The 27,981-nt window shown below is 40.0% G+C and overlaps 1 protein-coding gene across 4 annotated transcripts in view; it reads left to right on the top strand.

The window, feature by feature from the left end:
* Nucleotides 1–27,981, top strand: part of LOC149261751 (vacuolar protein sorting-associated protein, putative (DUF1162)) — a 528,477-nt gene that overhangs the window by 213,385 nt on the left and 287,111 nt on the right. For all 4 annotated transcript variants that reach the window (XM_089422755.1, XM_089422751.1, XM_089422743.1 and 1 more), the window contains one exon: nt 27,263–27,924. In XM_089422755.1, the coding sequence (XP_089278881.1) occupies nt 27,263–27,924 (662 nt within the window). The remainder of the gene's footprint in view (nt 1–27,262; nt 27,925–27,981) is intronic.

Below are 27,981 nucleotides of genomic sequence, written 5' to 3'. Positions count from 1 at the left end.
AGAGGTATTTTCTTCTTCTTCCTCCTTCTTGTTGTTTACTAACAATACTCGAGCTTCTTCTTGACTGCATGCATTCTGTTGTCACTCGCTGTAAAAGAGAGTTCCAGTTGTACAAAGGGGGCACAAAAACAGAGGTGTTTGGAGCTAGCCTCCAAGCCATATGTTATCCATGATAACCCTTAGAAATAATTTTTAGTTTGATTAATCATTTGCATCTATTTGCTTCTTTTTTGAAAAAGGTTGTTGTGCTTTGCAAATTGGAGATTAAAGAAGGAAGGACAAGTCCAGTCTAATTTGTTTTGGAGAAATTCCCATATTCTCTAAAAAAACTCATTTCTTTCACAAACCCCATTTTACCCTTTGTTTTTTAAACTCTAGCCGCGGTGACCCTTTTTAACTCTAGTCGAAATCCCTTTGTATTTCCAACTCTAGCCGTGTTTCCTCATTCCCCTTTGAAATATCTTAAAAACATTCATAAAACACACTGAAGGCCTTTTTAAAGGCTGGGACCCACAAAACTTTATTGCTATCGACCCATTTTCCTTTGCAATACATATCTGCTAATCTCCCTTTTCCTTTTGCGATTGTGATATCACATATTGCAAAGTTCCCGCCTACTGGAATAAAGTTCTTCCCCCGCCAATTGCGATATCGCAAATTCTCTGCCTTGCATACCGCAAATTCCTCGCCAATTGTCATATCTAAGTCCCTTCTCTGCTTACCGATTGCGATAAGGTCCTCCTCGTCGATCGCGATATTTCCACCTTCCCATCGATCACGATAAGATCCTCCCTTGATCGATTGCGATATCGCAATCGGGAATCGCACAAAACATAACCGCCTCCTCCACTGAACTCCCTTCCAACTTGCAATTGCGATGGACCTGAAAGGTTATATATGATGGTTTTGAGAAATTTCAAGTCCGACATATTGGGAAATCACCATAAAATCAGTGTTAAGGCCCCTTTTCGCTTTACTATGGCGATATGCGAGTCCTGGTTCTAGATGCGATATTTTATGTATCATGCTTTATTGAAATTTTGCGTCTGGACAATTGACAAGCACTATGAAAAATGGTAAAAAGGCCCTCTCCTATATTGCGATTGCGATACCTACAAGTCCGGATCAATGGCCCAGATTGAATTGGCCCGGATCAAGGACCTAGATCAACGAAAATTAAAACGTCTATTTCACTTTTGCTTAGTGGGACTATGAGGATATTTTTCGGCGTATATCCAGCAACACGGTCATCAAACAGAATACAGAGTAAATAAAGGTATGGGGACTCAGGAAGATTAATGGCTCAGCATGGGGCTCCACTTAGATACACAGCAAAGGACTGACAAGACATTCTCCACTTCTAGTTTGTAACATGCAACTCACAGTCGATCCACTCCCTGCTTTAGAGAACGAGCGATTCAGGCAGTTAAGGCGGAAGTGATAGAAATCGACTAAGCAGTAGGAGGGATAGATTGTGGTAGAGTCGTGGTCTGATCAGGGGCCTTCATAGGAACCACTAGGACAATATCTTCCACCATCATCATTCGGTTTCCTCTTTTCTATTTTTCTGTAATTTCTATATTTCCAAGAACGGAATCACATACGAGGAAATCATTTTGGGTAGCAGAGCTATCGCAGGCCTAGGCAGCTTGTCAATTAGACAGCTGACACTTGGCTGAGATATTTTGTAAATGTGGATTCAAATCCCCCCTTCTTTGTATAAATAAGGGGGAGAAACACTTAATAGGAGGTCCAGAATTCTGCACCCGAGTGGTCCAAATTTTTTGGTTCTAAATGCTAGTTCATGAGGGACTTGAGCTGTAGATTGCTGAATGTAAATGGACTGGTTAATGGGACTCATTTTGCAGATTAATGAAAGTCCTCGGTGATTCCAATCATGGCAATGGATAGTACGTTTCCTCTTCTGTAGATCTCATTCTGTATATGTTTTTCTCCCTTTGAAATAGTGTAATCACGCTGTTGGTTTCTCTCTGATTCGGGGATTTATCTAGGCTTCTAAATAAGCGAACATTCCCTGTGTTTAAGACAGATTTACTTCTGTTATTTGATTAACCTGCAGTACCTGTGTGATCCCAGATTTACTCATGTTGTTTGGCGAGAAAGGTACCCATGATCTATCTGGCATGAAACCTTCATTAGCGCTCCACTGTTTCTACCATTCCACCTCCTCCCTCTTCCATATTTCTGCTGGAACATGGTTTCTTAGGATTCTGCTGGCAGCCCTATGCATCGAATTCCCTCCTTTCTTTCCTCCTCTCCATGTTACTACAACGCCGATATTAAGACTGCTCGTTGTTGTGTGTCGATCACCAGAACCAGACATTTCTCTCTAAGGTTGGCCTGATTTTACCCCCTGAGCATTTGGATCCATATGTTGGCTTAAGTTTACCTTCATGAAAACTGATTGAACCAAGCCCCTTTTATTATCTTTTGAATAACATGACAATTGGAGTGCACCGAAAGCCCCTGTAGATAATCTTCCAAGCATTCCTCTATTTAAGATGCCCTGGGCATTGGTCTACAATCAACCCAGAGGTTGTCTCTGGGAAGCTTTCTATGTCTCCCGAAGCACTCGTGCTACAGGTGCCATTAAAAGCGACAACACATTCGACATTTGCTCAAGTGATGGTGTATCTTTTCAACTGTTAATCCCTGATGCAAAAGCACTCCAAGATTTCAATAGACCTACGAGAGTAGTAATTACAAGTTCTTTTTCTAGTACAATTTCATCTATTGCTTGAAGTTCATCTCTGATTCTAGATGTCCTTATAAAGAAGGATGCCATAGTATCGTCCTTTGTCATTTTAATAGTTATTAATTCATTCTTGATGCTTGCAATTTGACCAATGTTCTTGATTGTGAGTAATTTGGATAGAGCCTCATACATTTCTTGAGCAAAATCTATGTTGGATATATATGGAATGAGGTTTCCTTTACTACATCCATTATTAAATGCACGGCCAAGATTTCAGTTTCTCTGAACTTTTCTTTGTCTGCTTCATTTGTAGGCTTCTTGACTTTTCCTAGACCTAGATCCAAAACTTTGTTCTTCTTGAGGATGAGATCTATCCTCTTTTTCCAGGCTCTTTAGTTGGAGGCTCCTTCTAATTTGTTTTCTCCCTTCATCGAGTTTGACATAGTTCCTGTAGATAGTAGAATTAGCCTTTAATATTATCCTTTTCCTTAATGACCTTCTTTCAATCTACTTTTCATCAATAGACCTTCAAACTTCCTTTTTCCTTCTTCTCCATCTTAGCTCTGAAATCATGTTGGAAAATCAGAAAGGAAGAAATATTTTCTCTTGTTGATAACTACTTGTGGTTTTCGTAAGTTATTATTATCCTTCTTATGCTCCTTCTTTTTATCTTAGTTCATCAAGCAATTACCATAACCAAAACACGAAGATCAAGGACACCAGATGTGGTGCACAGCCAGGGAAAAACCCCTATATAGGGGAAAGTCCATTCAAGAACTCTTCCTTCAGTAATTCAAATTAGATAGACCAAAACCCTAGACCAACAAACCTTCCTCCTCCACTAAGTTAACCCTTAAACTGTTTTTCCAACCTTCAAAGATCAACTGCAATGACACTGCATCAACCTTGCTTCAATACTGCATCAAGGACAAATTTTCGACCTTACTGCATCAATATTTCAGACCAACTTGAAGACTGGAATTTCGACCCTCTAGTAGCTTCAGTTCCTTTGCACGTGTGAGACAAGAGGGAGAATTTCGACTTCCTTAGCAAAATAACAACCTCCTTCTCCTTCGCTAGCCCTTTCCTTCTTCCTTCTTGAATTTTACTGCTTCCAGCTACTGCAATTCGAACTTGTGTGTGATGATCTTCCAAATGAGTCGAGTTGCTCCAATATATAGTGAGTTGGTGAGGTCGAATTCCCCTATTGAGGATGACTTGTCCTTCCTTGAGGCTGACTTGTCCTTGCTTGAGGCCGACTTGGTGGAGGAGGCCTAATTGACCTATTTTATATTAAAATAATTTTCTTTCTTGACAAATAATTCCCTAGAAGGGTTCTTTACATTATGACATGGACAAACACACTTGACATAAACCCTAGAAGCCTTCAATGGAGGCTTTGACCTAAAAACAATTGACCCAAGCATGAAACCCATGCTTTAATAAGTCAATTTATTTAATAATAGAATTTCTTTTTCTTTCTTTTGATACAATTACGAAGATCGACACTAGTTACATTCTTCAACACACTTTTGGGCATGGATTAGTGGGGGGAGTCGACAGAAAGAGTGGGCTTGGTTTGTGCTCCTGTCTCCTCCATCCAATTTGATGGTTAACTTTGTATCGTAGTCCTGTGGAATCTCCATTATTTGGTACTAGCTTTAGGGGTGGAACTATATGGGAAACCTCGATATTGGTTGCATGGTACCGCTTCCCAACATCATATATGTTGCTCCCCTTCGCTCATTATAACCCCATTCACCTATTTCCCATCCAGGTCCACATTTGTCCATTGGGTCCACAATGAGTTAGCCTCCCCCTACCCTTGTCCACACTTTGGGTCAGGCCTGGAACGATGCCCCGGAGGTTGATGCAGCTAAAAAGAAAGTAAAAAGCATAATTTGGCCACTCTCAACAGGAAATGTACCATAAGATGCAAAAGATGGTCGGGACATACAAATTTAGCATGTGGGCAAAAGCTAACATGAGCTCTACCCTCTATCATTATGGCCATCACCCTGGTTCCTAGGCCCCCTATATGAGCCCCCTGCATCATTAAAGAACCCATGATTGTCCCAACCCCTGGTGGGCGATGAGCTGCCCAACCTTAAGGGGGTATTCACTGCTACATCATTCACATCATGCTCTCATCTCCTAAAGTCCCGGGCAGTTGTATAAAATCAACAAAAGGCAAAAGGCATATGAAGAAGGGTGGAAAAAAAAGGCCGGGGTAACTCATGTACCACAAGTGCTCCCTCGTACATTCATACATCCAAGTGTGGGCTTCCCTCATCATGGCTACCCTTGTACTGTGACATGTGGCTTAGAGCCCTCCATTGATGCCCCACTCTGTTCCATCATTATATCACATGACACCTGCCACTTAAGGAATGTACCATGGACTTGTCACTCTCTTAGAGGTTGGCACCACTTAATAGAGTCCTTGGTTAACCTCCTTCTTGAACTTGGAGACACTTGTACGTTCTGAAGCCCATTATGGAAAGGCATGCCATTGTGAAGTGTCCTCTTGGTTCCATGCTTTGTAAGCTCATTTACTCAATTGCATCGATGATTTGTTGTACTAGAAGGTGAGGAGACGCATGGATCTTATACTTGATTGCAAGTGGGTCGTCTTGGGGTTTGGTCTCCCTATACGGGGTCCAAGCCCTCCAAAGGGTCATATTGGCATTTGTAGAATGAGCGTAGAGAGCCATGGGCCTCCACTATAGCAGAGAGTAGATAGCCACATCAGAGGATCCTTCAGCTCCACTCATTGCTCGCTCGTGTTCCATTTATTTGATGATGATGATGTACTTGGACCACCTCACCTAGACGACTGCACACTTGCACCACACACTTGGCAGTTGTTCCATGGCCTAGATGAGGATGTGTCTCACCATGGGAGACAAAGGAAGGGCTTGTATCATTGCTCTAGCCCTTACAGATGGGATACGGGCTTGTTTGATCCACTTGGAGACCCATGAGGATGTTTTTGTGCCCCCATAGCTACTTGGGAGCACCACAGGTCATTTGCTTGGAGATCAAGGTGCCACCCCCTTAATCACTATTTTCGGAGCCCTTCCATCCATTTTGGTGCGTACAGATTTATAAATGATGATTTAATCTTTACAACAATTCCAGACTTCAGTTATACCCAGATCATCATATTTACAGTCTACAACATACACTAGTTATTCAGATAAAAGATCAAAATCACACAAAGATACTTCACTTCAAGCCTTAAGATCTTGACCCATCATTAGATCTTATCCTTCATCAAGCGCTAAGATTCATCCTTGATTCAGATCCAACTATGCACCATCACCCAATAACCTGTATTCTAGATCCTTCTCTTCATTAGATATTCAATACTTGAGTACATTTTCCTAATGATCTTCTCCTCCTTTTATAGTCTTAGGCCTTACTCAATACCATGGACCAAAACCACTTAGAACCAATACCTTGGACCAAATACCTGGGGTCAACACTTCGGACAAGATACCTTGGACCAATACCATGGATCAAAATACCATGGACCAAATACCACGGACCAAAACTAAGTTTTCCAACATGTACGCGCCTTTCCTTCCGTGAAAGTGCGTGTGTACGCTATACGCGCCTTTTGGTCTGCGAACCCGTGTGTACACGCGGCTTGGTCAATGGGGAACCTGTGTATACCTCTCTTTCTTCATTCTGTGAGTCTGAACTGTGATCTGTCATCTGAGTGAGTTGCCATCAAGGACAACACCTGTGTCATAGTGCCAAATCTGTGTCATAATGCCAACAATCTCCCCCTTTGGACTTGATGGCAACCCCAAGTCACTCTCCCCCTTTGTCATCAAGGGCAAAGGGTTATGCTCCCCCTGAGTACATGCTAAATTCTCGGATATGCTGAAGAGCTCCATGCTAGAGTCCATGCTCCCCCTGAATATAAGCAAGGTCTGCAAAAAGGATGTTTTAAAAGAACATGACTCTATACATACATCATAAATGACCTTCCTATCACCAATGACTCATACATACATCCATCTCCCAACCAAGTGGGGATATACCAAGTTTGACTCATCCACCCAACCAAGTGGGGATATACCAATTGTTTATACATGTCAAAACAAAAACATTACATCATCCATCCCATGCATAGTGGGGAAACAAAATGGGTCGTTTCATGACCTTGACATTAAAAGATATACATGACATAGAGACCAAATATCTAAAACAAGACCATGATAGTCATCAACAACTATCATCAGCAGCATTTGTGAATCACTAGCCATACTAGCAACTAAGATCTCGCCCTGAACCTATTCCACCTGAAGCAAAAACAACTGTGAATTTGTACCAAGATCTTTTAAGATAATGCCAATAATGTATTATTAGAAGTATATGCTCCCCTTGAACCAGTGCCAGATGATCCGTGTCAGACCCATATCAGACTCCTTTCATCCTGAGTCTGCCCCACTGCTTTTTTTTAACCAACATATATGCCACTGTACCCACAGAAACTAGCGTATGTATGCGGATACGCTTCATGAAATTCGCGTATAACCACTTTTCTCTGAAACAGATAAGTTTTGACAACAGGATGATGCATCGACTACTCCTAGCTTCTGCCTGAGATATTCAAATGTCTCTCTGGGTGGTGGTTTGGTGAATATATTAGCAGCTTGTTCTTTGGAGGGAACATACTCCAATTTGACCTTTTGTTCAAGCACTTGTTCACGTAGAAAATGATATTTGATGGGTATGTGCTTGGTCTTGGAATGCATCACTGGATTCTTTGAAATACTGATGGCACTTGTATTATCACATAGAATGGAGATAGGTGGAATACATGTGATCTGAATGTCTTGCAATGTTTGCATCATCCAAAGGAGTTGTGTGCAACAAGAAGCAACGACCACATATTCTGCTTCAGCTGTGGATAATGCAATTGAACTTTGTTTTTTGCTGAACCAAGACACTAATTTGGAACCCACATAGAATGCACCACCACTAGTGCTTTTTCTATCATCAACACTTTCTACCCAATCTGCATCTGTATATGCATGAAGTGTAAGATCTTTATCTCTAGGATACCATAAACCAAAATTTTGTGTTCCTTGGAGATATTTGAAAATCTTTTTGACTGCCTGAAGGTGTGATTCCTTTGGATTTGCTTGGAATCTTCCAACTGTTCCCACTGCATGCATGATGTCTGGTCTGGTACCTGATAGATAAAGTAGACTGCCAATCATGGATCTGTAGGTTGGTTGATGTACTGTTGCTGATTCATCTTTTGAGCTGAGACTGCATCTTGTTACCATAGGGGTACATACTGGTTTAGAATCTTCCATGCCATATTTTTTCAAGATCTGCTTGAGATACTTGGTTTGTGACAGATAAATACCATCTTTATTTTGTTGAACTTGTAGACCAAGAAAATATGTGAGCTCACCAAGCAGGGACGTTTCAAATTCTTGCTGCATTAGCAAAGCAAAGTTTTGACTCATGGCTTCTTCATTGCTACCAAAAATGATATCATCAACATACACAACAAGTATTAGCAATTTATTATTGTCAATCTTTGTATATAGATTGCTATCAACGAATCTTTTTGAAAAACCTTGTTGATAGAGGTATTTATCAAGACGGTAATACCAGGCCCTTGGAGCTTGTTTTAGACCATAGAGAGCCTTTCTAAGTTTGCATACAAGTTTTGCATCATTTCCAAGGATGAATCCGTCTGGTTGTTCAATTTATACTTCTTCTTCTAAGTCTCCATTAAGAAAGGCAGATTTTACATCCATTTGGTATACTTTGAATTGCTGAAAACTAAAAAGAGCAAGGAACATTCTTATGGCTTCCGGTCTAGCAACAGGTGCAAAAGTTTCTTCAAAATATATACCTTGTGTATATCCTTTACAAACAAGTCTGGCCTTGTTTCTAATGACTTCACCATTTTCATTCAACTTGTTTTTGAATATCCATTTGGTTCCTATGATATTCTTATCATGAGGTCTAGGAACTAATTCCCAAGTATTATTCTTTTCAATTTGCTCAAGTTCTTCATTCATGGCCTTGACCCAACATTCATCTTTGCATGCTTCATTTACATTTTGAGCTTCGATGGAGGAAAACAATGCTAGATAGATTGAACCTTCTGTAATAGTTCTTCTTGTCTGCACACCTGCCTCTTTCTGTCACAAAATTTGAGTCTTTGGATGATTTTTCTGAACATACCTAGATGGAGTCTTTTCTTCTTCCGTTATCTGTTCTTTTGGTGCTTCATTGGTTTCTTCTTCAGAATTAATCTGATTTGATGTGGGAGGATAATCCTCATCTTCTCCACAATCTTCAGTTTTTACCTGCTTTGGATTTTTGCATGCTTCATCAACCACAACATCAATACTTTCAATAATTTTCCCTAGTCTTTTATTATAACACTTATATCCTTTACTTCGGGAAGAGTAACCAAGGAGAATGCCTTCATCTGCTTTGGGTTCAAACTTGCCAAGTTTTTCATCAGTGCTTTTGATGTAACATTTGCTTCCAAAAACTTTGAAGTATTTTACAGTAGGAGTCTTACCATACCAAAGTTCATGTGGAGTTTGAGTATTGTTTACCCGAACATTTGCTTTGTTGAGAATAGTGACGACAGTGAATGCAACTTCACCCCAGAAAGTTGCAGGAGTTCTAGACTCATCCAGCATAGCACGAGCCATTTGTTGAACAGTTCTGTTCATCCTTTCTACCACTCCATTTTGCTAAGGAGTCCTTGCAGTGGAAAATTGTCTTTTTATTCCATGTTCTTCACAAAAGTCAAAAAATTCATCCGAGGTAAATTCCCCTCCTCGATCAGATCTGAGGCATTTGATTTTGTGATCTGATTCATTATCAACCAATGCTTTGAAGGCTTTGAATTTTTCAAATGCTTCATCTTTATGCTTTAGAAGTCCCATCCAACACATTTTGGAAAAATCATCAATGAACAATATAAAGTATTCTTCTTCACGATGTGACTTTTTCCTTGATGGACCACATAAATCAGTATGAACAAGTTCAAGAGGCTTACTCGCTGATCCTTCATTTTTAGGGAATTGCGACTTGGTTTGCTTACCAAATTGACATGATTTGCATATTGTATATTCTGGAATGTTGATATCAGGAAGATCACGAACGACTTGGAATTTGCTTGCTTTTCTTATTTGAGAGAAGCTTAGATTCCCCAATCTTCTGTGCCATAGCTAGTGTTCATCATTTTTGCTTAGATAGCACTGTTGTTGTCCTCCCTTGAGTATGTATAAGTTGTTTGGAGTTCTTATACCTTTGATCACGGTTTCTCCTGTATCAAGCTCACGAACAACACATCTATTTGATCGAAATACTACTTCATTTCCTTGATCACACATTTGACTGACACTCAACAGGTTATGCTTTAGACCATCAACATACATAACATTCCCAGCTTTAACTTTTTCTTTTAAAAGAACAGAACCTTTACCTTTTATGACAACAGGAGTGTCATTTCGAAATGAGACCACCTTTTCTTTTTCTAAGGCATTATATGATTGAAGTTTTTCTTTATCACCTGTCATGTGTTTCGAGCATCCATTGTCGATGTACCACTGATTTTCTTGTCCTTCTACATACAAGTCTATACCACATCTTTTTGTTTGTGGTTCTTTCTTTTTCCATATTTTGGGATTTAATGAAGTTTGCTCCTTCTGAGATGTTTGCCGAAATTTACTCTTGCATTCAGATTCTTCGTGACCAAAGTCGTTGCAGATAGAGCATTCTATTTCATTTTCAAGAAGAGAAAAGTTATTGTAGGTCCGTTTCATGATCCCCGTCACATTCCTTTGATTTCGTGTTTCTCTAGTCATGATGGTCTTATAAGCAACACATTGAGTAGCTTTGTGTCCGAAGTTATGACATGAAAAACATTGGCCATTAAAGAAGTTCCTGCGATTATTGAATCTACTGACTTGGTGATTGTAGTTGCTGTTGATATTCATTCTTGAAGCAGATTGAGCATGATTTACCCGAGGTTGGTTGTAGCTTCTGTTCATCCTTGAAGTAAATTGAGCCTGATTTACTTGGTGATCTGCTTTATGCCTTCGCTGTCAATTGTCAAACTGTTCACTGCTCTTTGCTGCATCAAGATAGCTTTTAGTGGAGGTAGACGACTTTTGTGCTTGGGATGCTTATTCAGTATATCCAAGACCTGTCTTTATCAGAGGAGAACACTGCACTTTGATAATTTCATTTAAGGTTTCTGACCCTTTAGTAAATCTAAGATTGAGAGCTTTTGTTTTCTCAATATCCTTTCTTAGACCCACAATTTCACATTCTAGTTTTTCATTGTGTTTTTCTCTTTCAGCAAGTTGGAATGTCAAAGTATCTATAATCATATTCTTTTCTTCTAAACAGATTTTGAGTTTAGAGATTTCTTCATAAAGGTCATCTTCATCTAAAGCATCCAAGAAATCATCGTCTTCAAAAGCCATTAGAAGTCTATAGTCATTACTATTTTCATCTTCATCACTATTTGATAAACCATTGCTATCTTCATGTGTATAGTAGCTCTTTTTACTTGCACTTTGTTTTCTATTCCATTTTGCTAATTCCTTACCTTTATCAAGCTTATTTTTATGAGGACATTTGGCAGCAGAATGACCGACTCTTCCACAAGCAAAACATTTGAAAGGTAATTTACCTCTGAATCTTCCGCAACCCCGTTGAGGGTTTTTGACAAAGTTTGCTTATTCCTTTCCTTCTGAAGTGTCCTGATCCATTGAGTTCTTCTCTTCCTGAAGCTTTGAATGCGACTTCTCTCATATTTGATGGACCTCCTTTTCTCATTTCTAAAGCAGTTAAGATTCTGTGCAGCGGTGTCATAGTAATAGTCTGAAAATCCTGCTTTTCTTCTATGGTAGATACTTTTGATTCAAATTTAGTAGGCAAGGATCTTAAAACCTTTTCAATGAAAGTAACTTTGTTTATCTCTTCACCCAAGTTCTTTATGTAATTAACAATCTCATCTATACGTAAGAAGTAACTAGCAATACTTTCATCATTGTGCATTTTGAGAGTTTCATATTGAATTCTGAGAGTTTGCAATTTTGCACGTTTTACCTGATTGTCTCCTTCATAGCTTAGAACGATCTTGTCCCATATTTCTTTGGTGGTTTTGAGCTGCATAACTTTCACAAATTTTGATTGTGACAGACTCTCCAATAATGTATTGACAACCTTGGCATTGGTTTCATATTGCTTTTTACCTACCGTATCTGTAGGAATTGCTGATGGAAATGTATATCCTCCTTCCACGATTTCCCAGACATCTGTTTCAAGAGATTGAAAATAGGTTGTGGTTCTTACCTTCCAATAAACGAAGTTGCTCCCATCAAGGATTGGTGGTCAAATGGATCCCTCTCTTTTGTAGTTACTCATGATGATAGATCTTCCTTAAAGCGATCAAGCTACTTCTGAAGGACCTGCTCTGATACCAATTGTTGGAAATAATACTGAGAGGGGGGGTGAATCAGTATTAGCAAGTCAATAATATTTCATTTCCATAAATAGATTTATATACATTACTTCAGTTAATGGAACTTGCGTGTATGCGCAACTGTATTTAAGGCAACTCACGTATATCCTGCAAACTTATGATTCAGTTAATTTATCATATGTTGATATTTAATCAGTGCATCAGAACCATATAAACAGTAACGAGGTGCAGTAAAAACAGAACATACAATCACACACACGAACACAAGATATAAGGTGGAAACCTAATGTGGGTGAAGACCACCTGCTAAAATCATTTCTATCTTCTTTTTATTAAGAAACTTTTTTTTACAATTTTTTTACTGGTGCAGTCTTATACCAGTACGTAGGCTTCTACCTGTAGAAGGCTATAACCTTCTCTCGTTCTCCAGCTTCTCCTAGAAGGGAGCTACAACCCCCTAGCTCTTGTAATAGCTGATATGTTTACTAGTATGTAGGTGCCGACCTACAGAAGGCTACGACTTTCTCTTTTCTTCCAGGGACCACGTTTCATAGATTTTCAGACTTGATCCATCAATAACATCATTCAATCAACCAATCTCCTTTGCACCAACCACAACTGAATCAATCAATCACTTTTCAGAATGATGTAACCAGAATACAGTAACCAGAAAACAGTGACCAGAGCCTAGAACATTGCAATAACAACTAGAAGTAGCTAAAGCATATTTTATGAGGTATACGCTACTTCAATTTGTCGAACCTGTGTGCATTCACACTTTTCTCAAGACGAATCTGCGTACAGATTTGCAAATCAAATTTAAAATGTATACGCTGTTTTGATATGCAAAACCAACATGTATACACGCCTTTTCTAAAGTGAACCTGCGTACATATCTATAAATGATGATTTAATCTTTACAACAATTATAGACTTCAGTTATACCCAGATCATCATATTTACAGTCTACAACATACGTCAGTTATTAAGATAAAAGATCAAAATCACACAAAGATACTTCACTTCAAGCCTTAAGATCTTGACCCATCATTAGATCTTATCCTTCATCAAGCGCTAAGGTTCATCCTTGATTCAGATCCAGCGATGCACCATCACCCAATAACTTGTATTCTAGATCTTTCTCTTCATTAGATATTCAATACTTGAGTACATTTGCCTAATGATTTTCTCCTCCTTTTATAGTCTTAGGCCTTACTCATTACCATGGACCAAAACTACTTAGAACCAATACCTTGGACCAAATACCTAGGGTCAACACTTTAGACAAAATACCTTGGACCAATACCATGGATCAAAATACCATAGACCAAATACCACAGACCAAAACTGAGTTTTCCAACATGTACGCGCCTTTCCTTTCGTGAAAGTGCGTGTGTACGCTATATGCACCTTTTGGTTTGCGACCTGTGTGTACACGCGACTTAGTCAATGGGGAACCTGCATATACCTCTCTTTCTTCATTATGTGAGTCTGAACTGTGATCTGTCATCTGAGTGAGTTGCCAGCAAGGACAACACCTGTTTCATAGTGCCAAATCTGTGTCATAATGCCAACACCACTTGCTGTCCAGCTCATCATAAGCACTAGACACCCTTTGCATACCGCCACTAAGTAGAGCATCGTGGTAGTATAAGATCCTAATCATCTCCTCGTGAAACTATTCTATCAAATAGTCCCTCTCGTGTGCTTTAGGAGTGGACTCTTGAAGATGCAATCCAATCCTAGTGGGATTGAATCCTCGTCTTCCAGAGCTTCCCCTAATCTCCTCCTGCTGATCACTCTTTCACACTGGTGAAGTTCCCCACACTGTTAACGAATCACTTGTTGGAAATACTGAGAGGGGGGGTGAATCAGTATTCCTTAGTATTATTTTTTAATTGTTCTAGTGATTGCCAAAAACATATATAGATATGTATATGTATACACAGAACACAGAAATCAACAGCTGGAATTAATGTGTTTATTAAAACTCAAGACAGTGCAATGAATTAAATACAAGTATATATCTCATTGTGAATAGTTGCCAAGCTCCAACTTGGACTTCAGTGAGGCTCCAACCTCCAGAGCACCAACTCTCTTTTGCAGTGGTTCTGCACTTAGGAGCACCTGCCCCCAATGACTTCAGTCCTGTTCAGTTTTGAGGCTCCAACCTCTTGGGCTCCAACCCAATCTTAGTATACACTAGTATGCTGCTGCACTCTATTCAGTTGAGGTTCACTCACTCCTACTCTCCTTCCTCTGCTGCTTCTGCTGCCTCTACAACCTTCGCTACTTTTTCTGCCTCTTTTGCCTCTATTGCTTCAACTACCTCACCCTCTGGTTCTTCACCACAACAACAGCACCAATAGTTCTCTGTTTTTACTGTTTTATACATTCCCATGCCTTTGTCCATTCGTTTCCGCTTACACCGTCTCTTAGGTTTCCTCCTCAGTTGCTGTCGTTTCCGCTGACTCGCTTGATCTTTCAGCTTCCCTCCTTGGTTGTTGTGGCTTCCTCTGTGCTTAGCTTTCCATTCAACTTCTTGGCTTTATGGTCACTGTGTTAAAAACTGTAACACATGCCCGTTTTTTTTAATGATAACAGGCATCCACCGAGACTGTTTCATTTAACGGACATGCCACGTCCTATCGCAATCGCAATCGGCTTGATTCTAGCCTTCTGAGCTATCGGGAGCATTCCTTAACGTATCTCTGTCTCCAAACCCCGCGCAAGCAATATATACAAATACACAGAAATTACGATCGAACACAGGCAAAAAACTAAAGGGCGGACTTCAAAAAAAATATTACACCCGTATCTATAATGACATCGGGTCCGCTCCTCCACAACATTATCGCAATCAGCAATCGTTGCTTCCAGGAGTTCTTTATATAGTGACCTCATGATATCACCGATGGCCGATGGGCCGATACTCCACTGCTCCGATGAACCGGATGCGATATGGTATTAACCATGGTTTATATGCCCATCGGGTCCGCAATCTTATCGCAATCGGGGGTTGCATCGATCTCCTGTCACATCAGTCAAAAAAACACGTGAAGTTAAACCAGTCGTCCGATCATTCATCAGGCGATCCAACGGCATTCGCTCCTCCTAATGCCGTAACTTAACCGCATGTTAACGTGCGATAAAGCGGTTTTTAACCGTGTCCCGTCATTCACGTGTCATGCAATGAATGGTATTGCACGCCATGGCACGTTTACCACCCTCCTTCGAAGGTGATGCGGGGAATACCGCTTACCGCCGTCCCCGCTCGCTATTTCCCGTGCATCTTTATCGCCCGCGACCGTTGGATCTGCCCGTCGTGCTGTATCTGCTGTCCATCTGCGTAACTCTGATAGTGTATTTACCGGGGATTCATAGTATTCCGCCTCCGTTTACGTTAATGCATGTTTATATGGTTTCTGCTCCGATAATGTATTAAATGGATATATGGGCTTTACAGGCCTGATAAGCTTCCGACTGTGTAATCGCTAGCATCCAATAAGATTTTGTGGCCTATACGGCTCCCGATGGCTCTCGATAGCATTATCTGTGGCATTTGCTCCTCTCGTCTCCATCTGCTCGGATGGCTCTGTGTGCTCCTCTCGTTTCCATCTGCTCCTCTGGTGGCTCTGTCTACTCCTTGAGTATTGCCATATTGACGTCAATGACAATGCGTGTCCAACAATCTCCCCCTTTGTTATTGATGGCAATATTCTTCTGCTCTCTCCTCCTTTGACATCAATGGCAAAGGAATGCATACGGACTCCCCCTGTCAAACTGCTCCCCCTGTCAAACTGCACCCCCTGTCAAACTGCATCTTTATGAATGAACTTGAGTGATGATAAATAAATAGCCCCCATCTTTTGATGCAGATGTTTGAATGCTTCTCGAGGAAGAGGTTTTGTGAAAATATCAGCTATCTGCTCGTTTGTACTGATCTATTCGAGGACGATGTTTTGTTTAGCTACTTGCTCACGGAGGAAATGATACTTGATTGGTATGTGTTTGGTTCTTGAGTGCATCACTGGATTTTTGCTGAGACTGATAGCACTTGTGTTGTCACAATAAATGGTAATTGGTTGATCTGTACATATGTCGAGATCTTTTAGAGCTTCCTTAATCCATAGTATCTGAGCACAACAGTCTGCTGCAGCAATATACTCGGCTTCAACTGTGGATAATGATATGGATGACTGTTTTTCGCTGAGCCAGGATACCAAACAGTCTCCTAGGAAGAATGCATTTCCACTAGTACTTTTCTGATCATCTATACTTCCAGCCCAATCGGCGTCGGTGTATGCAGTTACAATTAGTGTTGAGTTCTTTGGGTACCAAAGACCGAAGTCAGAAGTTCCCTTCAGATATCTGAGAATTCTTTTTACAACTAATAAATGGGATTGTTTGGGAGCAGATTGAAATCTTCCCACCATTCCTACTGCTTGCATTATGTCTGGTCGTGTAGCTGTTAAGTATAGAAGGGCTCCAATCATTGACTTGTAATGAGTTGCATCTACTAGAGGGGAGTCATCATCTTTGCTTAGTTTGCAGTTTGTGGTCATAGGTGTGCTCATGGGTGCACAATCCTCCATTCCATATTTTTTGAGCATGTCTTTTAGATATTTGGTTTGAGATAAACACAATCCTGCTCTGGTTTGAGATATTTGAAGTCCAAGGAAGTGGGACAGCTCTCCTATCATTGACATCTCAAACTCTTTTGACATGTTTTGAGAAAATTCATGGCTCATTTCATCATTATTACTAGCAAAAATCAAATCATTGACATAAACAAGAGCAACTAGTAACTTACCTTGATCTCTGTTTATGTATAGATTGCTTCCAGCCACTCCCTTTTTGAAGCTTTGTTGTTATAGATAGTGATCCGGTCTTGCATACCAAGCTCTAGGAGCTTGTTTCAACCCATATAAAGCCTTTTTCAACTTACAAACTAAGTCCTTTCCTGCTGTTAGATCGAAACCTTCTGGCTGCTCCATGTAGACTTCCTCCTTGAGTTCCCCATTTAAAAATGCTGATTTCACGTCCATTTGATAGATTTTGAATCCTTTTGAACAAGCAAATGCCAAGAACATCCTGATAGCTTCCATACGGGCCACTGGTGCAAATGTCTCTTCAAAGTCAATTCCTTCAATTTGTGAATAGCCTTTGCAGACAAGTCTTGCCTTGTTTCTGATAACCTGTCCTTCCTCATTCATTTTATTTTTGAACACCCATTTGGTTCCTATTATGTTTTTGTCCTTTGGACGAGGTACCAGCTCCCATGTCTTGTTCTTCTCAATTTGGGACAATTCTTCTTCCATGGCTTTTACCCAATGAGGATCCTTGCTTCTGCAAATGTTTCTGGTTCTATCATAGATAGGAGGGCAATGACTTTTCTCTTGGGTGTGATTGATATCCTTCTTCGGGTCTGCACACCTTCATCTCTATCGCTAATGATCTGCTCTTCTGGATGATGTCTTTGGACATACTTCATCTTTGAAGGGGTATTAGGTGGTTCTCTTTCCTCTTCTTCTTCTTCTTCTTCCTCATCTATTACTTCTTCTTTAGGTTCTTCTTCTTCAATGAGAGAGTCATCTTCATGTTCTTCAATTTCCCTTTCTGGAAGATCTTCATCAACCTTTACATCAATGCTTTCCACTATTTTCTTCAGTCGATAATTGTAGCACTTGTAAGCCTTGCTCCGTGTAGAGTATCCAAGAAATATCCCTTCATCAACCCGAGAATCAAACTTTCTGGGTGAGCCATCATTTATTTTTATGAAGCACTTGCTTCCAAAGATCTTGAAGTACTTCACCAAAGCAGGTCTTCCTTTCCATAGCTCATAAGGAGTTTTTTCACAATTTGGTCTTAATTGAGTTCGATTCAGTGTATAGACAGCTGTTCCTACTACTTCTCTCTAGAATTTAGGTTGTAAGTCTGTTGCTAATAGCATAGTTCTTGCCATTTCTTGGACTGTTCGATTTCTTCTTTCAACTACCCCATTTTGCTAAGGTGTTCTGGCAACCGAGAATTCCCTTTAAATTCCATGAATATTATAGAACTCACTAAACTCATTTGATGTGAATTCTCCTCCTATGTCTGTTCTGAGGCACTTAATTTTTGAATCCTTTTCATTTTCTACAAGTGCTTTTAGATTCTTAAAACACTCAAAAGTTTCAGATTTATACTTTATGAAATATATCCACATCATTCTAGTATAATCATCAACAAATAACACAAAGTACCTTTCTCCTTGGAGTGCTTGATTTCTAGTTGGCCCACACACATCAGCATCGATGATCTCCAAGGGCTTCGATGCATACAGCCCTTTGTCGTGTGGCTGGTTCTGGTCTGCTTTCCATGTTGACATGGACCACACACTGCTTGATTTGGTTTGGACAACCTTGGGATGTCTCATACAACTTTGATCTTGCTGATATTGATCAGATTTTCGAAGCTTGTATGTCCAAGTCGCTTGTGCCACAGCCAACTCTCATCTGTTTGACTCAAGTAGCATTTATTTTCTTGAATCTTGTTCAGAATGTAAATGTTGTCTGGTGTTCTCACCCCTTTTGCCACAAGTTTCCCTGAGCCAGAGTTCCTTATTTCACAGTCTTTGGTGTTGAAAACGACGTTATGTCCTTGATCATAGATTTGGCGGACACTCAGGAGGTTGTGTTTGAGCCCGTCAACTAGCAGAGCATCTTGAGCTTCTCCTTTTCCATTGATTAGAGTAATTGTTCCTTTTCCTGCAATTCTGCCTGATCCGCTTCCAAAGGACACATTCCCTTCCTTTTTACTTAGTGAGACAAACTTCCTTCTGTCTCCTATCATGTGTCTGGAGCATCCACTATCTACAAACCACTGTTTTCATTATTTTGAGCATATAGAGCCAGGCCGCATTTGTCCATGCTAGAGTTCTGGCTACTCGTCTTTCTTCCTTTGAGTGGGCAGTGTTGTCCATAGTGTCCATTATTGTAGCAGAAAGAGAAAATCAGATCAAATTTGGTCAAGAGATCAAATGAATTGAAGGTTTTGATTTGTCCCTGCCTTTTGGGGGCATATGAGTTGATTATTCGGTCCTTTAGCTTTGTCTTTTCACTTCTGCGAACCATACAATGTCTGGCTTGATGACCGAAGTTTTTATAGTGAAAGCAGTATCCAAGAAAGATGGTTTTGTACTTGTTGAAGCAACCATGGTTTGAGTCGATTTCCTTCTTGGGAATTACTCCTCCCTCGTTCTTTGGATTTGTGATGGGCCCTAGGTGGAGTACAGGTTTGTATTTGCTGTAGTGTCCATGATTCGACTCCACATTCTTCTTTGGAGTAATTCTCTCTTCATTCTTGGGATCTGGGATGCACTTTTGATAACATATTCTTTCATCTTTTGGATTGCAGGAAAGTGCATCAGCATAGCTTTTTGCACTATTCTTAGTGCTTGAGGATTCTCCTTTGAAACCTATTCCAGACTTGTCATGTTGAGGATTTTGATTTTTTAGAATAGTCTCAAGTATTTGAGAGCTTTTACAGCCCTTTTTAATTTGCTCCAATTCCTTTCTCAGAGACACTATTTTGGCCTCGCGTTCTTCACAAGTCTCTTCTTTTTCTTTAAGCTTTGCTTCCAAGAGATCTTCTCTTCTCCTTATTTCCTCGTTTTCCACTTTGAGAGAAATGATTTTGTTCCTTAGTTTCTCATTTTCTTCAATGGCGCTTATTAACAGTTCATCTACATTTCCTTCCAGCCCTGAGTCATCATCATCTGCGAGTGCCATGAATAATGCTTCTTGGCTTTCATCATGATCGCTTTCCTCATCTGATTTCTTTTTGATGACCATAAACTCATCCTCATCAGACTCATCTTGCTTGGAGAAGAAGTTTTTCTTATTGAACCCTTTCTTTTTATGTGCCATTCTTTTAGAATTTCCTTCATCATCATTGTCATGTTTATGAGGACATTTTGCTGCATAATGACCTATTTTACCACATTTAAAACAAATAAGAGGATACTTGCCTTTAAGCTTAGATCCTCTCCTCAGCTTTCATACAAATTGAGCCAATTCGGATTCCACATCTGACTCATCACTACAGTGATTCCTTTCTTTCCCCTTCTTTGACTTTGAGGCCTTGAATGCTGCATCTTTGGAGCTTGGGCCACCTTTCCTCATTTCATAGGCAGTGAGAATTCCATGGAGTTCATCCATTTTGAGGGTATCTAGATCCTTTGCTTCTTCTATAACGCTTATTTTGGAGTCAAATCTGTCTGGAAGAGACCTTAATACCTTTTGAACAATGGTACTTTCTTCAACTTTTTCGTCCAATCCTTTCAGGGAATTTACCACTTCAGCTACTCAAAGGAGATATGTTGCAATGTCTTCTTCATCTTCCATCCTCAAACTTTCAAATTGTCTTCTGTGAGTTGAAGCTTTGCCTTTTTTACTTTTGAGTCTCCATCGTACAAGCTAACTAGCTTCTCCCACATTTCTTTGGCAGATGTACAGTGCATGATTTTTGTAAACTCGGAATCAGTGATTCCACTAGTGATGGAGTTCATGGCCTTTGCATTTGCGATGTAGGGTTTCCTCTCGTCTTGGTCTATTGGAAGAGTGGTAGTCGTTTTGTATTCATTTTGAACAAAATGCCAGACTTCAGGTCCAAGGGACATTAAGTAGTAGGTCATTCTTTTCTTCCAGAAACCAAAGTTAGTGCCATCGAACAAAGGAGGTCTTCCTGATGCTTTGTGATTTCTCATCATGGCTGCGGATCCTTCTTCAAGCTGTTAGGCTAGTATGAAGAAGCCTACTCTGATACCAATTGTTGGAAACACTGAGAGGGGGGGTGAATCATTATTCCTTATTATTATTTTTTAATTGTTCTAGTGATTGCCAAAAACATATATAGATATGTATATGTATACATAGAACACAAAAATCAACAACTGTAATTAATGTGTTTATTAAAACTCAAGACAGTGCAATGAATTAAATACAATATAAGTATATAGCTGATTGTGAATAGTTGCCAAGCTCCAACTTGGACTTCAGTGAGGATCCAACCTCTTGGGCTCCAACCCAATCTTAGTATACACTAGTATGCTGCTGCACTCTATTCAGCTGAGGTTCACTCACTCCTACTCTCCTGCCTCTATAGCCTCCGCTGCTTTTTCTGCCTCTTTTGCCTCTACTGCTTCAACTACCTCACCCTCTGGTTCTTTACCACAACAACAACACCAACAGTTCTCTGTTTTTACTGTTTTATACATTCCCATGCCTTTGTCCATTTGTTTCTGCTTACATCGTCTCTTAGGCTTCCTCCTCAGTCGCTGTCGTTTCCTCTGACTCGCTTGATCTTTCAGCTTCCCTCCTTGGTCGCTGTGGCTTCCTCTATGCTGGCTTTCCATTTAACTTCTTGGCTTTACGGTCACTGTGTGTTAAAAATTGTAACACAGGCCCATTTTTTTTAATGATAACAGGCATCCACCGAGACTGTTTCGTTTAACGGACATGCCACGTCCTATCGCAATCACAATCAGCTTGATTCTAGCCTTCTGACCTATCGGGAGCATTCCTTAACATATCTCTGTCTCCAAACCCTGCGCAAGAAATATATACAAATACACATAAATTACGATCGAACACAGGCAAAAAAAACTAAAGGGCAGACTTAAAAAAATCCGTATCTATAACGACATCGGGTCCGCTCCTCCACAACATTATCGCAATTGGCAATCGCTGCTTCCAGGAGTTCTTTATATAGTGATCTCATGAGATCGCCGATGGCCGATGGGCCGATACTCCACTGCTCCGATGATTTATATGCTCGTCGGGTCCGCAATCTTATCGCAATCGGGGATTGCATCGATCTCCTATCACATCAGTCAAAAAACACGTGAAGTTAAACCAGCCGTTCAATCATTCATCAGGCGATCCAACGACATTCGCTCCTCCTAATGCCGTAACTTAACCGCATGTTAACGCGCGATAAAGCGATTTTTGACCGCGTCCCGTCATCCACGTGTCGTGCAATGAATGGTATCGCACGCCATGGTACGTTTACCACCCTCCTTCGAAGGTGGTGTGGGGAATATCGCTTACCGTCGTCCCCGCTCGCTATTTCCCGTGCATCTTTATCGCTCGCGACCATTGGATATGCCCGTTGTGCTATATCTGCCGTTCATTTGCGCAACTCTGATAGTATATTTGCCGAGGATTCATAGGATTCCGCCTCCGTTTACGTTAATGCATGTTTATATGGTTTCTGCTCCGATAATTTATGAAGCGGAGATATGGGCTTTACAGGCTTGATAAGCTTCCGACAGTGTAATCGCTAGCATCCGATAAGCTTTTGTGGCCTATACGGCTCCCGATGGCTCCCGATAGCATTACCTGTGGCATATTTGCTCCTCTCGTCTCCATCTGCTCGGATGGCTCTGTGTGCCCCTCTTCTTCGGCTCTGTCTGCTCCTCTCGTCTCCATCTGCTCCTCTGGTGGCTTTGTCTACTCCTTGAATATTGCCATATTGACATTAATGACAATGCGTGTCCAACATCACTAAAACCCAATGGAAGATTTGGATGACCTTCCCCTGTAGAAACCAACTCATCTCTATTGGTAGTTGCACTGCTAAGCCTTGCTATGCCATAATCCCTTGTCCGTCGCAAAAGGAACCTATCTTGCTGACATCGTGACACCCCAGTCATGCTCGACTGAGCTTCTTCTTCTGCTAGATTCGAGAGTGTTTAGCAGGTGAGCCGTGACGACATTTGATGATGACAAGATATTCGAGATGGGTCATATGTTACCGTCGGAAATTTCTCCCTGGCTGAGTGGGAGTGTTAATTTGGCAGCTTAGGGACAAATTCGCTCCTTTAAACTATCTTCCTCATCAAGAAAGACCCCTCGTAGCCCTTGGAAGAATTTAATGTGGTTAAGGAAAAATGTATTTTTGAAGAGGAAACCCACATGTGCACAAAACTATAGGTCGACTTTAAAGGGAAATTGGGCACGCTTGTAAGCATATAAATACAAGTCAAGTGATCCTCATTTGGACATCATCAACAAACATCTTCTTCTCTCTCTTCTTTAGATTGGCTCGCACATGTGTGAGATTGGTTCGCGAAATTGGTTCATATAGGTCTGAAATTGCAAGGTCCGTGTGTTGAAATGTGTAACTAGGTTTGGTCTTCATAATGACTAATGTAATCATGATTTTATTTGATGAAAATAGAAAAATAATTATTATTGTTATTATTTTTTAGCATGTGCTTCATGCTCAAAGTTATTTTATTTATAGGTCAAGCACCCATTGAGTGCTTCTAGGACTTGTCATTGAGTCATTGTCATGTATGAAAGACCCTTTTGGGTTTATTGTATCAAGTCAAAGAAAATTTTTGTATAGTCAAAAGTGTCATAAAGACCCTCCAAGACCTTGTCAAAAAAGAAACAACAAGTCGGCGGCCTTCATAAGATGACAAGTCAACTTCATGTAGGGGTATTCGACCTAGAAGAGAAGCCTATATATAAGAGACATCAACCTCACTTGAAGGCCATCCAATCCAATTGACAATAAGTTCGATTAAGGAAGAAAAAGAGACCTAAAAGAGCAAAGAAGAGGAGGAATAAAGAAGAAAAGGAATGAAGCCTTTGAGTGTTATTTTTGGGCTATCATGTCCTCACACGTGCAAAGATTAGGGCAACATTACTACATCAAGACTGAATTGCAGAAAGAAGTCGAGTTAGGGCACCAAAAGGTCTACTTTGCAAGTCAAGTTCCCAAGAAGGAAGAACCAATTCAAGCGAAGGAGAAAGAGGGAAGAAATAACCATCTTTTCCCACACATACAATAGCTAGGGTTTTTGTAGTAGCCAAAAAAAAGCAATCTAGAAATTGTAGGTCCGAAATTAAGAAGTTGCAAGTCCAAATTTTGAGAAGTTGCAGCAATTTGAAAATAGTTTGGCTAAAGTTGACTTTTTGAAGATCAAGCTCATCAAAGGAGGTTTCACTTGGTCTTGGAGGGGTTTTTGACAAGGGTCTTAGGTCTTGGAATTCATCATTTGAAGTTCTATAAGAAGAGAAGAGTTCTTGTGGGTTTTCCTCTCAAGAGGGGAGGTTTTGGCCCTAACTTATAGCTTATATCTTGTGTCCTCTTGTCTCATTGTTTTATTGTTTGGTAATTGTTTGATGATAAGAACTGTAATGATAATCAAGTGAAAGAAGAAACTAGTCAAGTTAAGTAAAAATACATCACAAGCCTAGTTTTAAAAACCGGTTCAATCGAACCAAAAATTAGTCAAACTGGCCAGTTAGCTCCCTGAGATATCAAATCGGCCTAAAAAATCCAATTGGTTTGTTGTTCAGGACCGATTGGGTACCAAATCAGCTGGTTTTGGTACCAAATTGGCTGGTTTGGCCGGTTTTGTACTTGACCGACTGATTTTTGTAAAAAACCGACCAGTTAGGAAGCCACATGGTTGGGCATGTTGTGTTTGTGTGCATATGAGAGCTTAGACAGTTTTGCAACAACATTGAGTTTTGGAGCAACAACAAGAAGTTTGGAGGTTTTCTTTTCATCTTGGAGCTAGTTTGGAGCTGTCTAGTGGAGTTGGGGGTGTTGATCCCAATGCAGATCTGGTAGTTGAACCAAGAGTCTGAAGGAAGTGAACCAACAAGACCAAGCATGGCACATGGTGACTTGTGAGGGAAGCAATAGTCGTGCAACTCAACAAACTCATGCTTCTAGTTCTGCTAGGCCTTGTAATGTTTCTCATGCTACTACTAGTACTGCTATTGTGGCTGGGGAGGAGTTTGAGGAGTCCTCAAACTTCAAGCTAGATGATGTTTATATAGTTCCTGGCGATGACCCATGTGTAGTAGTTGTGATGAGTTTGATGAGTGATCATGTTGATCAGTGATTTGTAGGTGGCTAGTGGCCTCATTGTTTTGGGACTCTAGAGGTCATTTAGAGCCTTACTTGTTATGTATTTTGTGAATGATATCATTGGTACGTATTGCACTCGGTGCCATTTTGATATATATGCAACCTTACATGGTATATAGATGAGAAGACTTTCCATATTTTATCTTTAATGGTTAGGAGTTAGGGTTTGTAATCTTTTTTTCATTAAAATTAATTATTTTATGCATTTTTTCCAATTCTGGTTTATCAAATCTGGTTCTATCTGGTTCCAGTTTGATTCACGGTTAGATGGGCGGCCAGTTCAAAACCCGGTTCCTAGTTTTTAAAACTATGATCATGAGTAGTTATTAAAGTAAGAGAAATCACCTAATTAAGTTGCCCCTAGATTTCTCAACGTCAAGCTCGCATGTGTGAAAAGGAGAAATTGATCTAGAGCCGTAGGGTTGGAATAGGGTATTCTTAGTTCTAGCCACTTGCCTGCTAGGGTGCCCCTTGCGACCGGAGAGCTACAACTGCACGCATGGTCACTAGCTCCCTTCTGCTGTGACCTAAGATACTTTTGACAGTTGACTGCAGACTTTGACCGTTGACCGCAGGCTTGGAACTTTGATTTTGATTAGTCTTGTTTTTTGGGCACGTCTCGTGGATGTTGTTTGGTTGGTTTTGCTGGATAGTCTTGTGATTGGTGAATTGGAATACTGTACTCTCTCTTTGCTGAACGTTTTATGACAATCTAATAAGAAGAATTTGAAAGGGTTTTCCCCGCTATGGGTTTTTCCCTGGTCTTTGACCAAATCCTTGTGTCTCTTGTTGTTCTTGATTGTCTTCTACTGTCTATTGCATTTACTGTTCTATCTACAATTTCTCTTGATAATTGGAAGAATAAATTGTGTTGAAAGATTGCTAATTAAAGAAAAGAATTGGGCTAAAGTGATTGTAACAACATAGAACAGTGGAAAATTAACATAAATATCTTGTTAAAGATTGGATTGTAGAAGCAAGTGTCTTCAAAAATGATCTCAATGCCCTTTACTTCACCAAAGCTCTAATACAATGTTGATTCTTAAGGTGCAATTAAGATGAGCACAATTTCCTGCCAGATAATTACTTCCAATGATACAATTATATCTTTAGCACATTCTAGATCATTAAGCAATTTTTCTTCAGAAAATTTCAAATATAAGAATAGTAGGGCAGTAGAGATCAATTACAAAGACAGAAATTTATCCTCGGAAAACCCAAGCCAGGGAAAAACCCAGCAATCTTTTCTTAGGTGAAATTGTCGAATTCAATCAAATGTACATTTTACTATTCCAGTCAAACAAAGTCAAATTGACTGCAGCACTTTCCAAGTGAAACCTGGTCAAAGGAGAGAGATTAACAGTCTTCTGTTCTGGACAAATTCTGGTCAACTGGCTGAATCTCGGCGTTTGCTGCTCCCTCATAACTTTCGGTCAAACAGTTAGAGTTGACCTGCAGTCAACACTGGTGAAAACAGGTTTGGTCAACTCAGAATTTTGTTCAGATATTTGGTCAACATCCAGTCAAATATTCCAAAAATATTTCATCCAATAATCAGTCAAGGATTCCAAGTCAAATCAATCCAGAGATGCAAAAGTAAACACTGGTCAAGCAGGGATAGAATAGGTCAAACTTTGCTGGTCAACTCCAAAAGTCTTCTTCCTCCTTCCCACGCGTGAATATAAAATCTTCTTCTTTAGATGATCCCAGTTGTTGCAGATGCTACCAAAAGTGGAGGATGAAATCTCAATATATGAGTGTAATCAAGTGTAATTTGCCCAAGGGTCAAAGCCCTTCAAGTTGTGGGGCCGACCTGTCCAACTTGGAGCCTACTTGAACCTTAAAATAAAAATAATTTTCCTTCACTTTGTTTACTTTAATACCGACCGCAGCTACAAAATTTCAACAGATATAACATTGCATTTTTATTTTTGGTTTTTGAAATAATGCTCGTCACATTATACAGAAAAGTACAAATACAAGTACCTTCAGTTTTCTTTTTAACTAAACCATTGTGCATTTAGTGGATTGTTTTTATTTTACGTTGTTTTTGGTCCTTGTTTTATGCATTTAAATCCCTCAGTTCACTGTGAGAGGTTGCTTACCTTGTGGCTTTGCAGGTAAAGCACCAGGCCCAAAGATCGTGGGGAAAATTTCAATCATGGTTTTCATTACTCTCTCTTATTGCAAAAAATGAGGATGGCGAGCCTTATCGTGTACATTGTCATCCTGGGTCAAGCTTAGTTGATATCTCAAGTACAAATGACAAATCTTGCGAGCTTTGGCACGCTATTCCTTTCAAGTATAAGGCAGAGGATGATATTGAGGAACATGATATATATGGTCATTTGTGCAAAAAATGGCTGCATTTTATAAACAAAAAGAGTGGCAGCAGTCTTGCTTTTGTGAATGCGCGCCTACAGTTGGTCAAAAAACCAGGGAACCCGCTTAAATTAAAGATTTTTTCACCTGCGACTTTGAGAAAGACCCTTCCCTTTGATACTCTACCAACTAATGTATCTGACAAAGATGGGTCTTTAAAATTGGATCCTTTGGAGGAGGAAACTTTGATTACTACTTCTGTGCCACGAGTGAAAGTCACAGTAAACATGTTTGTTATCACCATTCTTTACGAGTCATCTGGAACAATTCATTTCTTTCCTCTTCTACGGGTGTATCTGGACAGTGCTGAAAGCGTGGTACAAGTTAGTTCTCACAAGTTTAGGATAATCAGTACATTTAAAATCGGCCTTGAGAGCTATGAAGCTCAGACTGATAATTGGTAAGTATTTTAAATTTGAAGAGATCAATAGTGGTTTTTTTATTTACAATTTTTCTT

This window comes from Pinus tabuliformis, chromosome 6 (assembly GCF_031772625.1).
Source record: "Pinus tabuliformis cultivar Carrire ecotype Pingquan chromosome 6, CPIR1, whole genome shotgun sequence".
In the NCBI taxonomy this organism is placed as follows: domain Eukaryota; kingdom Viridiplantae; phylum Streptophyta; class Pinopsida; order Pinales; family Pinaceae; genus Pinus; species Pinus tabuliformis.
Note: the sequence above shows the minus strand (reverse complement) of the source record. Positions and strands in the feature narration are given on the sequence as shown.